The sequence below is a fragment of the Phyllobates terribilis genome, unplaced genomic scaffold, assembly GCF_046119375.1.
Source record: "Phyllobates terribilis strain yellow unplaced genomic scaffold, ASM4611937v1 Scaffold_1__5_contigs__length_1240528914, whole genome shotgun sequence".
In the NCBI taxonomy this organism is placed as follows: Eukaryota; Metazoa; Chordata; class Amphibia; order Anura; family Dendrobatidae; genus Phyllobates; species Phyllobates terribilis.
Window position 1 is genome coordinate 425,179,968 of NW_027362761.1, and position 13,661 is coordinate 425,193,628.

The window sequence follows — 13,661 nt, forward strand, 5'->3', positions numbered from 1 at the left end:
AGGGGTTAAATGACGCAACCACTGATTAATCATGTAGATACATCTGTCAAACAGCAGCAATCAGAGCTTGCTCCAGAAGTTGCTGCAACATTCAGATGGCAGCCGAGTCAGTTTTTGAGCCCGCTCCATACACCTCCTGCGACCATATGATGTAGATATATGTTATATGATCACTAAGGAGTTAAATGAAGACATTGTGGGATTACTTTGCGTATTTTTAACATCTAGATTACTTCACTTTGAGGAGAGCTGAGTGTTGGTCACTGCAGACAATGAGCGTTTATAGTCTAGTGGATGTGTGAGCATCATAGTCCTAATCATTTACACCATGTGTAGCTTTGTGTATGACACAAGCAGTCTAAGTGCTGTACAAAATCTTGCCATTTCTGTGTGGTGACCGCAAAATGTAGATTTTAACTAAAAAACAGACTACTTTTTTTTTTTTTTTTAACTTAAATATCTATTTTCTTTGCTTTACCAGCATCAAATATACTGTAAAAGTTTAGTGAATCTGTAAAGTGTCCTAAGAATAGTACAAGATATAAAACTGCAAACATAAATGTAATTATATTTACACATGATACTGTGCATTCATCTTACAATATTGTTCCAGGTAAAGTCGCAGCATTTCGGAAGATATAATTGTATATAAAAACTTTGGAAAAGGCCATTCTTACTTCTGCTAGTTTACAATTATTCTTATAACATGCCAAAAGAGCAAAATATTCAGACTATATCACATTCCTAGAAAAAAGAATGTACCCCAAGACTGGAAAAGCGTATCACAATCACTAGTGGGTTCCAGATTTCTAGATTTCCAAAATGCTGAAAATTCCCAAGTGGCAAGTATATACCATCCCCTTTCTTTCTCAAAGAAAATGGCAGAGTTCATTGCATAGAGATTCAGCGATCCTTACCAGCCGCAGCCATGTGGTAAAAGAAGCGCTCATCCTGCTGTAGTACATGCACACGGCAAGCACCGCTGGAAAATTCTCTGCATTGGCTAAAAAATGTTTCATTTTCTAAACCTAAACAGTAAAATTGGAAGAATTTACAATAAAGCACTTTTCATGTAGTTTAGCACACACAAGCTCTGGTTAAACAAGGTCTGCATGTGAAGCCAGGTCTCTTCCAGATTTGCTGATAATACGGAAATCTCTTCTAATAATGTTGATTGGGAGGAGATAAACCTCAGGTGGATCTGCAAAACATTCAGATCAGAAGTTACCAGAAATGAACGATCCAGGCCAACGTTCCTAAACTTCACCAAGATGACATATTCTCTGTTAATATGAATAGATTTCAACAATGTGAATTTTATTGTGATGATCCTAGCGGGCTGTTGTAGAATTAATCCCTTCCGAACATCCGCCGTACATGTACGGGGCAAGTCGTGAACAGGCTCACTGGCTGAGCCCGCCCCATGCCTGACAGATAATAGCGGCGTGTCACAGCCAGGATCTGCTTCATAGGACCCCCAACTCCTTTAGGTATTTGAGTTACATCTATTCTGTAATGTCTTTGTCTGTAAAAGTCCCCTCTAAAATTATAAAGCGCAGCGCAATATATTGGCGTCATAAAAATAAAAATTATTATTATCTCTCTTCCAACAGCTGCGTAGCATTAAACTGTTAAATGTCGCTGTCAATCTCAGACAGCCACATTAACAGAGCGAAAGGATGGAGGACACGTCATTCCATGCGGCCGATGGTTTGCTATGGCAGCCGAAGGTCTGCTTAAGACCCCCATAACTGCTAACATGGAGCTCCACTGAACCTCAGTCTGTGGCTGGGCTTCAAAGGAGACCATGATTTTTAGTATACGTAGCAATACTGCAGTACTGCTGTATAGAGTAGGTGATCAGACTATCGCAGGTTCGAGTTCCCTTAAGAGGACTTTCAATGCTAGAATGTTTCATTTTTTCAGTGATTAGCTACATAGACAGATATAAATATTTGCAATTATGAAGATTAAATCACTTACCTTTAAAAATAAAGCAAGGTATGACTGGGCTAGCTCAAAATCAAGTTTTGTTTCCAGCATGCTCCCAATCATCTTTAAGAAACTCTGCATCACCTCTACAGAACCACCACCTTCTGGAGCCAGGTTTCGTATCTCTGTGTCAATGCTGGAAGGTCCTAACTCCTTTATAGTTTTTAGAGGAATGTCATCTGCAACGATTAGCATATACAGAGGGTCTTAGCTCTTCTACTTTATATCCTTCTCTCTTCCCACAAAAATGAACTCAATCACAAAATCTATTTGAACTCACAGTTGTTATGGACAAGTGATTCTTCAAGCTGGACACAAAAAGCAGATTTCGGTTCAAGAACTCCAAGATTTACAATCTTAGACTAGAAGGGTGAAAAAAATAGAATAAAATTAACAAGTTAATACATGTCACATGCAAGAATTAGTAGTAAAAGTTTTTTTGTTTTTTTTACTGGAGATTACTTTATAAAACAATGAAGCTGAGCTGCAATGACAGACAACTCATGTGCAAGTGTGGTGCGCTTTCTGAAAAAAAGAAGCAAGGCTTTTCTAATCATGTAGATCCTTTTTAGTTTTCCAACTGTGAATATACAATATAAAACAATGCGCAACCATAATACCATTAAATGTTTTAAATCCGTTTGCTTAATAACCTACACTACATCCTTATAAGCCCAATATTTTTTGTGCCATTTTGGCTAATAGGAGAGCAGACCTGTCCATATACTATGCTGCCATTAAAAGATTTGCTTTAAGGGTATATATTATAGTAAAAGAAGCAGACAGGCGATTTATTTTCATCCTCACTCTGATCATCTATCACATGCCACCTCTCTTATACATGGTATACTTGCACGAGTTCAGTCTCCATCTCAATTACAAAATTTCACCCTGCATTTATTTCTCTATGCTCAGCTATCAATCCTATTATACATCAGTCCAGGATCACATAGGCAGCTAGAACCAGTGCAATCTCTGCCTGCTGTAGTACCGTCCCTTAGTCTTGAGCAGTAACTTTGATTGAAGTTTGTGTCTTTCCCCTGTGGAGAACTTCAGTCGTGCACTCCATGCAATTTCATCAAAAGGGAAGCTCTGCTATTATATTAAAATATATATATATATATATTAAAATATATATATTAAAATATATATATATATATATATATATATATATACACACACACACACACACACACGTAAGTATATATACACACAACAGATTATATATATATATATATAATCTGTTGTGTGTATATGTACATACGTGTGTGTGTATATGTGTATATATATATACATATTATGTGTGTGTATATATATATATATATATATATATATATATATATATATATATATATATATATATATACACACACACATGTATGTATGTATGTATGTATGTATGTATGTATGTATGTATGTATGTGTATATATACACATGATCACTGCTCTGTCACTGTAATAACAGAGCAGGCAGCCGGTACAAGTAGCCATAATTCACCTGGGCTGATTCATCCTGCGCTTCAGAAGCAAAACGTGGCACAAGTCCAGGCAAGGTTGGAATAAAAAAAGGTGCAGACTTGGGGAGCTTTGGAGGCTCTTTAGGCTTGTTCCTTCTCTGAAAAAAAATTATATGTTTATAGATACATGCTAAATTTTAAAATATCAATCATTTTAGTTTGTGCAAGCAGCATTTATGTAAAAGCTCCCATATCATGTGAAAACAAAAACCTGATTTTCAACTCTATTCCCTCTTATCCTAATGTTCATGATACATTAATGTATTTTATAGTCCTTTTCTCTTCTGAGCTTAAAATTCACTTATGGAAACTTTATGTGCAGCTTGCAGAGGATACAGTACCTTGATGACATCAAGGTTTAAGAGGTTTTTCCACCTTGACTCAGGCAAGAGTGATAGGGTCACCAACTTTTCTCCTAGTTGTTCCGGTGATTCATATTCCATCATATCATCACTGGTATCTTCTACTTCAACTATGTCTTCTAAAGCCAAGAAAAAGTAAATGGTCAAAAAAAACAACAACCCACTACCATTGATCAAATAAAACAAAGTAAAATAAGATGACAAAAAGACATCATGACTATGTATAATGACTATTACTTACCCTCAGTGTCGTCGGCTGCACCAGGAAGCATCACCACCATTGGCTCATAGTTTGACGGAAGAGGTCGTAAGGAAACCAAGGAGAACAAGGTTTTGTTTGACCTGTTGAAATAAACCCAACACATATTTTATATATACATACAAAATTAAAATCTAATGATGAAAAAATGTCCTAAAAACAGTTTGTAAAAATCCGAACATATTGTTAACTGACACAAAGTGGTAGAGATGTCATAAAAATAGAGCTGGACACAAACAGCAGGAGAAAGGCTTAGATAAGCTGCCATGGACGTTCACATGGGTTAATATCTGCTCACTCAGATCACTACAACACATGAAAACCTTCAGGTTACTGCCCTTAAGAGGGTTGTGTTCTGTATATTATGTTTTTGTTACACAACTTTCCTTCCCCGTGACCAAAATGGAAAATTCTGAAAGAGGATGCATTTCAGAAGATTTGTAAATCAAATCATTGTGGAATTATGAAAATCTATTGGGATCTCTTTGTATAATTTCTTTAAATTTTGCGTTCTCCTCTTGCACAGTCAGTAGGTCTAGGGATGGAGTTTGAGGGGACAGGAAAATATGGAAATTTACACATATATACACTGCTCAAAAAAAATAAAGGGAACACTTAAACAACAGAATATGACAGAGTACATCTAACTTCTGTGAAATCAAACTGTCCACTTAGGAAGCAACACTGATTGACAATCAATCTCACATGCTGCTGTGCAAATGGAATAGACAATAGATGGAAATTATTGGCAATTATCAGGACACACTCAATAAAGGAGTGGTTCTGCAGGTGGGGACCACAGACCACATCTCAGTACCAGTGCTTTCTGGCTGATGTTTTGGTCACTTTTGAATGCTGGTTGTGCTTTCACACTCGTGGTAGCATGAGAAGGACTCTACAACCCACAGAAGTTGCTCAGGTAGTGCAGCTCATCCAGGATGGCACATCAATGCAAGCTGTGGCAAGAAGGTTTGCTGTGTCTGTCAGCGTAGTGTCCAGAGGCTGGAGGCGCTACCAGGAGACAGGCCAGTACACCAGGAGACGTGGAGGGGGCTGTAGGAGGGCAACAACCCAGCAGCAGGACCGCTACCTCCGCCTTTGTGCAAGGAGGAACAGGAGGAGCACTGCCAGAGCCCTGCAAAATGACCTCCAGCAGGCTACAAATGTGCATGTGTCTGCACAAACGGTTAGAAAAAGACTCCATGAGGGTGGTATGAGGGCAGTTCCTGCAAGATGAAGGCATTAAAGCTATGGACTGGCCTGCTCGTTCCCCAGACCTGAATCCGATTGAGCACATCTGGGACATCATGTCTCGCTCCATCCACCAACGTCATGTTGCACCACAGACTGTCCAGGAGTTGGTGGATACTTTAGTCCAGGTCTGGGAGGAGACCATCCGCAACCTCATCAGGAGCATGCCCAGGCGTTGTAGGGAGGTCATACAGGCACATGGAGGCCACACACAATACTGAGCCTCATTTTGACTTGTTTTAAAGACATTACATCAAAGTTGGATCAGCCTGTAGTGTGTTTTTCCACTTTAATTTTGGGGGGGACTCCAAATCCAGGCCTTCATTGGTTAATAAATTTGATTTCCATTGATGATTTTTGTGTGATTTTGTTGTCAGCACATTCAACTTTGTACAGAACATTCAACTTTGTACAGAACAAAGTATTCAATGAGAATATTTCATTCATTCCGATCTAGGATGTGTTATTTGAGTGTTCCCTTTATTTTTTTGAGCAGTGTATATACACATACATACACACATGCATACAGTATGTACACACATATATATATATATATACACACATATATACATACACACACACATATACATACATACATATACACACACACACTATATATTTATATTATATGTATGTATATATAGCAATTGGGGCTGTGTGCTGTGGGGCCGTCAGGTATCTGGGTCTCGAGGCCTTATGACAAAACAAAACAATAAAAAGGCTACTTTGATTTTAAGTGTATTCTGAAACATGACATACCATAAGTAAATGGCGAGGTCATCCACATGGGCAGTTGCTAGATAATCTCCTGTGGGGGACATTGTGAGACTCACAACAGGTGAATCCAACAGAAAACAGTCTATGAGGCTGCAAGAGGGGAAAAAAAAAAAGACAACTGAGACATTTTCCTTTCCACATATACAACTCTATTCTTTAACATGCCAATAATACCATGTCTGTCAATGACTCATACAATATTAGTTGCTAATAATGGTCGCTGGTGGGATGGCTATCATACTATTTTTGATCAAAAACAGTGTTACTAAGAACCTTATTTTATTTAAATGCACTTGCTTTTTATTTATTTACAGCAGGGTTTTTGTTCATTTTACTTCTTGTAGGTTTTTCTGATTTATGGCCATTGTGAAACATGCATTTATGTGCTGCATGTATACCAACTTAAACCAAGCTTGATTTTTGTTTTCTTTGTATTTTTGCATTCTGTGCAAACCACAGTGTGGCCTCCCTTCCTAGAGCAGGATAGCTTCCCTAGGCTGGTGTCCACAGTTTGGGACCCAGTACTTTGTCTGCCCTTATTCACACAGAGGTCAACTTTGACACATGGTAAGGTTTTTAATATTAGACAGTAGGACTATCCCGAATGGGTTCACCTTGTCGCGGTGGGATGGCTTATATACTATTTTTGATCAAAAACAGTGTTACTAAGAACCCTATTTTATTTAAATGTACTTTTGCTTTTCATTTATTTACAGCAGGGTTTATGTTCATTTTGCTTCTTGTAGGTTCTTTCTGATTTATGGCCATTGTGAAACATGCATTTATGTGCTGCATGTATACCAACTTAAACCAAGCTCAAATTTTGTGTTACAACTAATATTAGTAACCTCATATAATAGAACAATAAATATCGGCACTATTCCCAAAAAAGGATGTACCCATTGACCATGCAAAGAAAATAAACGGATATTTTAATTATATTACATGGTGAGTGCTAATCTACTTTTTGAGATTTTACATTTAGTAGACTTTTTTTTATACAATTCTCCTGCTATTGGACTCATACATGGCTGGACAATGGATGAAATAGATTAAAACTTTACACAATGCTATATTGCTATTATATACAAAGAGGGATCATAAAGGAAATCACGAAACTTTGGCCTGTGGAATACATTGTATGTAATGTTTGACATTTGATATGATGTATAGGTGTCACCCCAGGCCTGGATGCCACAAATATTAAAGGCTGTGTCTGAGAGCAGGAGGGAGGTTCCCTGGTCAGGGACAATTAGCATACAGCACCTCCTGTCCCAGGCCAGTAGGGGGAGCAGGCTGCCCCTATAAAAGCGGGAACTGAGGGCAGGGTTAGGGAGAACTGGAAGACCTAGCTCAGGACTGAGACTAGTCCCAGAGAAGGAGGGACAGTTGAGCTGTAGCCAAGTAGTCCGTGAGGCAGAGGAGAAGCTGCAAGCCAGGGACAGAGGTGACGAGAGCCGGTCCTGGCTGAGAGAATCACCACCGGACATTTGGGTCCGAGGCTGTCAGGGTTGCAAGCCCTGCAGCAGATAACCAACGCGCAAGGGATTTCAGGTCCCTTGGCCTAAGAAGCCTGGAGGCTCCGCCACACAGAGGGACCGGTACAGCACGGAAAAGCAAAAGGTACCTAAGGCCCGAGTCGCAAGCCATACAGGCAAAGTACACGGCCAGCTCAGGGACGTGGGCTATTACACCACGAAAAGGGGGATAGTCAGCAAGGGCAGAGAGAGAACGGTAGGCCTTCACACTCACCCTGACCAGTGGGGCTCGCCCGAATGCCCTCAGACACCCAGGCACATTCCTGCCCAGTACTCCTGTTGGGTCAGTAGTAATACCTACAATAAAGACCCTGGACTGTTTGAAGCGGACTCTGAACTCTTATTACTGCGGCCTACACCATCACCCCCAGCATCCACCTACATTGCCCTGAGGCTACACTCTTCCCGTGGGGAGTTATCCTACCCCTGTGCTGCACACCACACCAGCCTCAGCGGTCTGCCTGGCAGCGGCGGTCATCCCTGACCGCAATCCACGGGTGGCGTAGTCGGACATTCATAACTCTAAAAATAGACTGCCACAGCATTTGGTCTGACCACCCTGAGCCACGGGATCGGGTTGCCACTACTACCCCCATCATCGCACTGAAGCCCGGTTCCGGGTGCCCCACGGCCCTGGGGGGGCGAGTCATATACAGTTGGTATAAAACCTCTTAGCGATATATACACGGTTGGTTTCGAAATTACATCTTTTCATAAAATTAGATATTTTCATATAAAAAAACAAATACCAAAAACTAATGATAATACTATGTAGTCACTGGCCTATTTACATCTATTCACTACCTAATACATTTTTGTTGGTGGGATGCCCTTGTATTGAAAGTGGAGAGGTATAAGAAAATGTACATGTACAAAATTAATTTTAACAATTGTGCCATCTCAGGATTTTTTTTTCTTAAAGCATTAAGTCTATACTACTGGTTATATAAATGTAAACTCAATTTCAAAGAGAAGGGAAAAAACAGGAATGGGAGCGGATCAAATAAAACTTTTATGCCTATGTAGTAATATATCCCACAGCTTTGGTAGTTAGCTCTGCCCCCATATATTTACAACACTGATTTGTCAGTCTTCCCTAATCCTGGTGATTTTGTTTCAATATACTGAAGCCTACCAGCCAAACATATGCCAGAAGGAGTTTTTGGCATAAAACGGGTACATCTATGGCATACATGCTGTGTGCATCTTCTGCTAAATGAGCTGAATGGTCACAGTGAACAAAAGCGCTAGCTTTACAAGTCCACACAGCTTAAAAAGTAATAGCTGCGGGTTAAACTTATTATTAAAATAAAAAAAGCAGGACGCTGACATTAAATAGGGAGTGGGAATTACTAAGTAAATCCAGGCAAGGTTCTGTTCTGTATCAGTCTTACCATCCAGAAGGGAAGTCCCATACTTTCACAGTACAGTCCATAGATGCCGTCATCAGCCATCGTCCGTCAGGGCTGAAAGTCTTATGAGAAAGAAAAAAAAAAAAATTATTATATATAACGACATTCAAAAATAAGATACGTTTCTGTCCACAGTACATGAAAGTGATGCGACTGTCCTCACCATGTCATTTATCTTTCCGTTGTGTCCAGGGAACCTTCGCACCAGTTTACAAGTTTCAATATCAAAAACATTAATTCTGAAGTCATCCAGGGCGACCGAAAACATACCGCTGTAGTGGTAAACATTTATTCATCGTTGGTCCATGTGAAACATATGCATTATAGCATTTTTAAGGAGAAAAAAAAAATCTAATGTGCAGACATGTAGCGACTCCTACAAAAAGTAAAAATAAAACATACAATCCAGAAGAAGGCACAAGTGATACATAACTTACCTCTCCCTATGGAGCAGGGTGGATGTAGGGGAGACAGTAAGGTCTATTGTGTGCATTAACTGTTTAGACTTGAACTTCCAAAACTTGAGGAGTTTGTCGCTGCCCACGGTAATAGTCATCTGGTTTAAACCATCCACTACAACCCCTCTGACAGCGCCATCATGAGCTGAAAAACATACAAAGTACATTCCTTATAACCTGAGATATGGATGCACTTGTGCCAATTAGTCACAGTTACAAAAACAAAATCAAGGCCATTACATCTCTTACAGAAGATAATGGTATAAAATAACAAATATAATAATCCTTTTTCCAATCCCTTGGCACTTCTGTGTCGGTCGTTCCAGGCCCCTGCTCATCTCTGCTCTTCTGGCTCCAGTAATGTCGTGGGCTAGTCCCTGTGACCCTGCAGCGGTGAAGCGGCAGTGCTGACAGGTCACATCATAAATGAACACTGGTAAACAAAGACCAGCAAGGGGACCAGGACAGAGTCAGCACCTGAAGCCGTATCGGATTGAGATAATAATCTTACAAAAAGAAAAGTAAAAATTCTCAGCTGTTCGTAAGAATATTTTATGGGGTCAAATAAATTGAAAAACGTAATATTGGCAGCACCTGTAGCTTCCTGCTTCGCTCAGATAAGTGTGTCACCACATTTAAGCTGTTAAATGAAACTTTTTGGACAAGTCGTCAATCAGTGCCATATCTGCAGAATTTAAAACAGACACACCAAGAATACAGCTGCACTTACACTCAACATGCAGCGCACTAAATGACAGCGGACCAGCAATTTATTTGCCATCAGAGTTTGTTTTTTTATTTAAATGAAGCCTGTTTACACATCATACAGAGCACGCTTCTGATGTGCACAGAATGGCATGTAATAGATCCTTCTGTGCTTGCAGGCTGCCACTGCTCTCGGCAGTGCAAGAGGTTTTCACAAGTCGACACAGCCGAGAAAATCTGTGCTTGGTGCAGCACAAAAGATTGCATTGTATAAGCTGCAAAATTGATAGTGAAGCGAGCGTTCCTAGGAGTGCTCGTGCACGATAACTTCTCAGTGTAAATGCACATCGTGTTCACACATTAATTTCAATGACTGTAGGCACGAATGTAATATGCACTTAGCTTAGTTCTAAAGCAGAGTTTGTAAAGCTCAGCACCACCAGGACATGCAAAAGAGGGCAAGTTACACTGGGCAGTTACAGCAAGAGACTGACATAACTCCTTGTGGTGACACCAATAGTCAAAAATTCAAGTACAGAACACTGGTGCAGTCTTTTAGTAGATATAAATACAATCAGAATATACTCAAAGAAGTTAGCGGTGTGAATCAGGGATAGGATCACAAAAGTTGTAATCAGATTTTATTTATTTTTTGGGGGCCGACAAGTATACTCCAGAGCAACACAATGAAATACTGCAACGTCCTCTTTTCTTTTCATGCATTTTGTAAATAAATGGTCCATATAGTACTGATAAGAATAATAAAAGCATGCACAAAGGAGCACTTGCCTTTTTCTTTCCCATAACAGCCTCTGTGAATTGCAGACTGGATGTTATATACATCCACGTTACCAGCAGACAATCCAATCACTACAAAATTACCACAGCTTGTGATTTCTACAGCCTGCAAAGTAAAAACAAGAAATGTCAGCTCCAAGAAACATCAGCAATGACTGCCTAATTCTTCATTCTATTGTGTCCCCTCTTTTCCATATAAATTGTAAGCTTACGGGGCAGACCCTCAGTCCTCCTGTAACTGGTGAAATGTGTTACATTGTATTGGTTTTATTGTCTGTACATGTCCCTGCTTAATTGTAAAGTGCTGCGGAATATGTTGGCGCTATATAAATAAAAATTATTATTATTATTATTATTATTATTAAGGGTGAAGAAAACCAACTGGAGGTGGAGGGCAGCATCTACGGACAATGAAGGATTCTATGATGCAGATGGGAAGGCCTAAGCTTTGCCTTGGATGTGTCACGCACACAGTTGTATGGATGGGCTGGGTAAAAGATTTTTTTTTTCTTAATTTATCTAAACATTTCAGAAGCCATTACTTTATTTTTCTATATAAGCAGCCAGGTGATGATTTGTTTCTGCAGGACAAGTTTTATTTTCCATTTTCTTCATGTTCTTCTTTTCTTATGAACAATAAAGCATTTTTTTTATCTCGTTCCTAGATTTGTAACATTTTTAGCGTTTTGGTGACTTGGGTATTTCAGTTGCTTTTTATGTGGGACATCTTGTAGTCCTTACTGGCGTTTTATTTATTTTTGTTTGTTCCCTGCGCGGGATAATGTGATTATTTTATTGAACATACCTTACTTGATGCAGAAAAACAATTATGTATATTTCTAATTGTTTATAATTTAGTTTGACTTTTCTTCTTGGTCAACTAAGAAACTTGATCATTGAAAGCCTTCAAGAGCTGCATAATACACTGCAAATTATGAGTCTTGCAGTGTATTCTTGTCTATTGGGTCTATTTGGCTCTGCGGCTGATAGGTTTCCATACATGTGCAAACAACTTTTTTGTCCGGCTATTAAAAAAAAAACCAAAGAAACAAAAACGGATTTCAATTGGATCAGTTTGTTTTTCCAACATTGACGTCTATGGATCACTTGATGTGTCGTCAACATATATTCCCTCTAAAACAATAGATCTTATTTAGTTGATTAAAAAACACACCAAAAAATCCCGTGTATTAAAATATCTTGTCTTATTAGAAGACAATAGAGCTCCCAAAGTGATATGATGGCCTTGACCAGCCCTGACCCCCGGGCTGGAGCCCACATATTATCAAACCGGCGGAGGGATCCCCTCCTCCGGCTGCCTATGCTCTTTATCACTTGCGCAGCCTCACTGGCGTGAGTGAGCGCACGCTTCATGGGAGGGCTGTAGCCTTCCTGCGCTCCAGCGTGGAGCGCATTCATCACTTCCAGCATGGCACGCCGGCTTCTACGCAGGGAGAGGTAAGCCTCTTGTGCTTATACACAGGACATGCGCACTTCATCTCCTGGGGACAGGGGAGCCCATTGATACATGGATAAGCTCTCTCTGAGGGGGCGTGGGGGAATGTTCTATCTATTAACAAGGGGGATATTTAAACCTGGCCTCTGACATAGCTCTTAGAGCCAGCCATCCTGCAGCAGCTTTCATCATGCAGCTCCATTTTTTATGAATCTATAATATCTACATCTACCTCCTGATGAACCAGACAGTTGGGGAAACGCGTTGAGGCGCGAATATGATACAAGATAAGTATCAATTTTATTTTTGTTAAAATGTCTATCAATATCGCCTGTATACTTTGATTAGAAATAGGAGCAACTTTGTATTAGACTAGGCAGTCACCTTTATACCTTGTTTAGATCACCTGATAGGGATTAACAGGGAGAGACCGGGACAGCTGTCGCTGAGTGTGGGCGCCAAATACGCAATTTTAGGGTACCAACCTCCAAGCTAGGCAGGATTCAATTAGTGTCATATCAGGGCTGGTCAAGGCCATCATATCACTTAGGGAGCTCTATTGTCTTCTAATAAGACAACAAGATATTTTAATACACTGGATTTTTTGGTGTGTTTTTTAATCAACTAAATAAAAGCTATTGTTTTAGAGGGAATATATGTTCACGAATTAGCAATCTCCTCATACATATTGAATACTTTTCTTCGGATCACTTGATGTGGCAATAACTAACTTTTCAACATATCCAGGTGATTTTGAGTGTTTTTTCGTGACACATAACATTTTATGGTAATGGTAAACTTGGGTCGAAATGTTTTATGTCATTTATAAAAATATCAGAAATTTGACAAAAATTAGCAATTTTCACATTAATTAATTAATTAATTAGCCCTTTAATCCAGATAGTTATACCACACAGAAAAGTTAATAAACTTTTTCCTCGTGTCTGCTTTGTATCAGCACCATCTGAAAAATGCTCTTTTATTTTGTTAAGGCATTACAAAGTTTAGTTTTGAAGTGACTTTAGGGGGTCCTATATCCTGGAAAAAGTGATACCATTTTAAAAACAGCGCCCCTCAACATATTCAAAACTGCCGTCAGGTAGTTTACTAACCCTTCAGGTGCTTTTCAGGAATTA

General features: G+C 39.5%; 1 protein-coding gene across 1 annotated transcript in view; it reads right to left on the minus strand.

Annotated features, from left to right (window-relative positions):
- Positions 1 to 542: 542 nt before the first annotated feature.
- Positions 543 to 13,661, minus strand: part of WDR36 (WD repeat domain 36) — a 43,857-nt gene continuing 30,738 nt past the window's right edge. Inside the window, exons 13-23 of the mRNA XM_073677431.1 lie at positions 11,061 to 11,175; positions 9,546 to 9,711; positions 9,272 to 9,380; positions 9,091 to 9,170; positions 6,141 to 6,248; positions 4,113 to 4,213; positions 3,851 to 3,990; positions 3,491 to 3,607; positions 2,273 to 2,354; positions 1,984 to 2,171; positions 543 to 1,201 (exon numbers count right to left, since the gene is read on the minus strand). Coding sequence (XP_073533532.1) covers positions 1,052 to 1,201; positions 1,984 to 2,171; positions 2,273 to 2,354; positions 3,491 to 3,607; positions 3,851 to 3,990; positions 4,113 to 4,213; positions 6,141 to 6,248; positions 9,091 to 9,170; positions 9,272 to 9,380; positions 9,546 to 9,711; positions 11,061 to 11,175 — 1,356 coding nt within the window. The 3' untranslated portion in view covers positions 543 to 1,051. The remainder of the gene's footprint in view (positions 1,202 to 1,983; positions 2,172 to 2,272; positions 2,355 to 3,490; positions 3,608 to 3,850; positions 3,991 to 4,112; positions 4,214 to 6,140; positions 6,249 to 9,090; positions 9,171 to 9,271; positions 9,381 to 9,545; positions 9,712 to 11,060; positions 11,176 to 13,661) is intronic.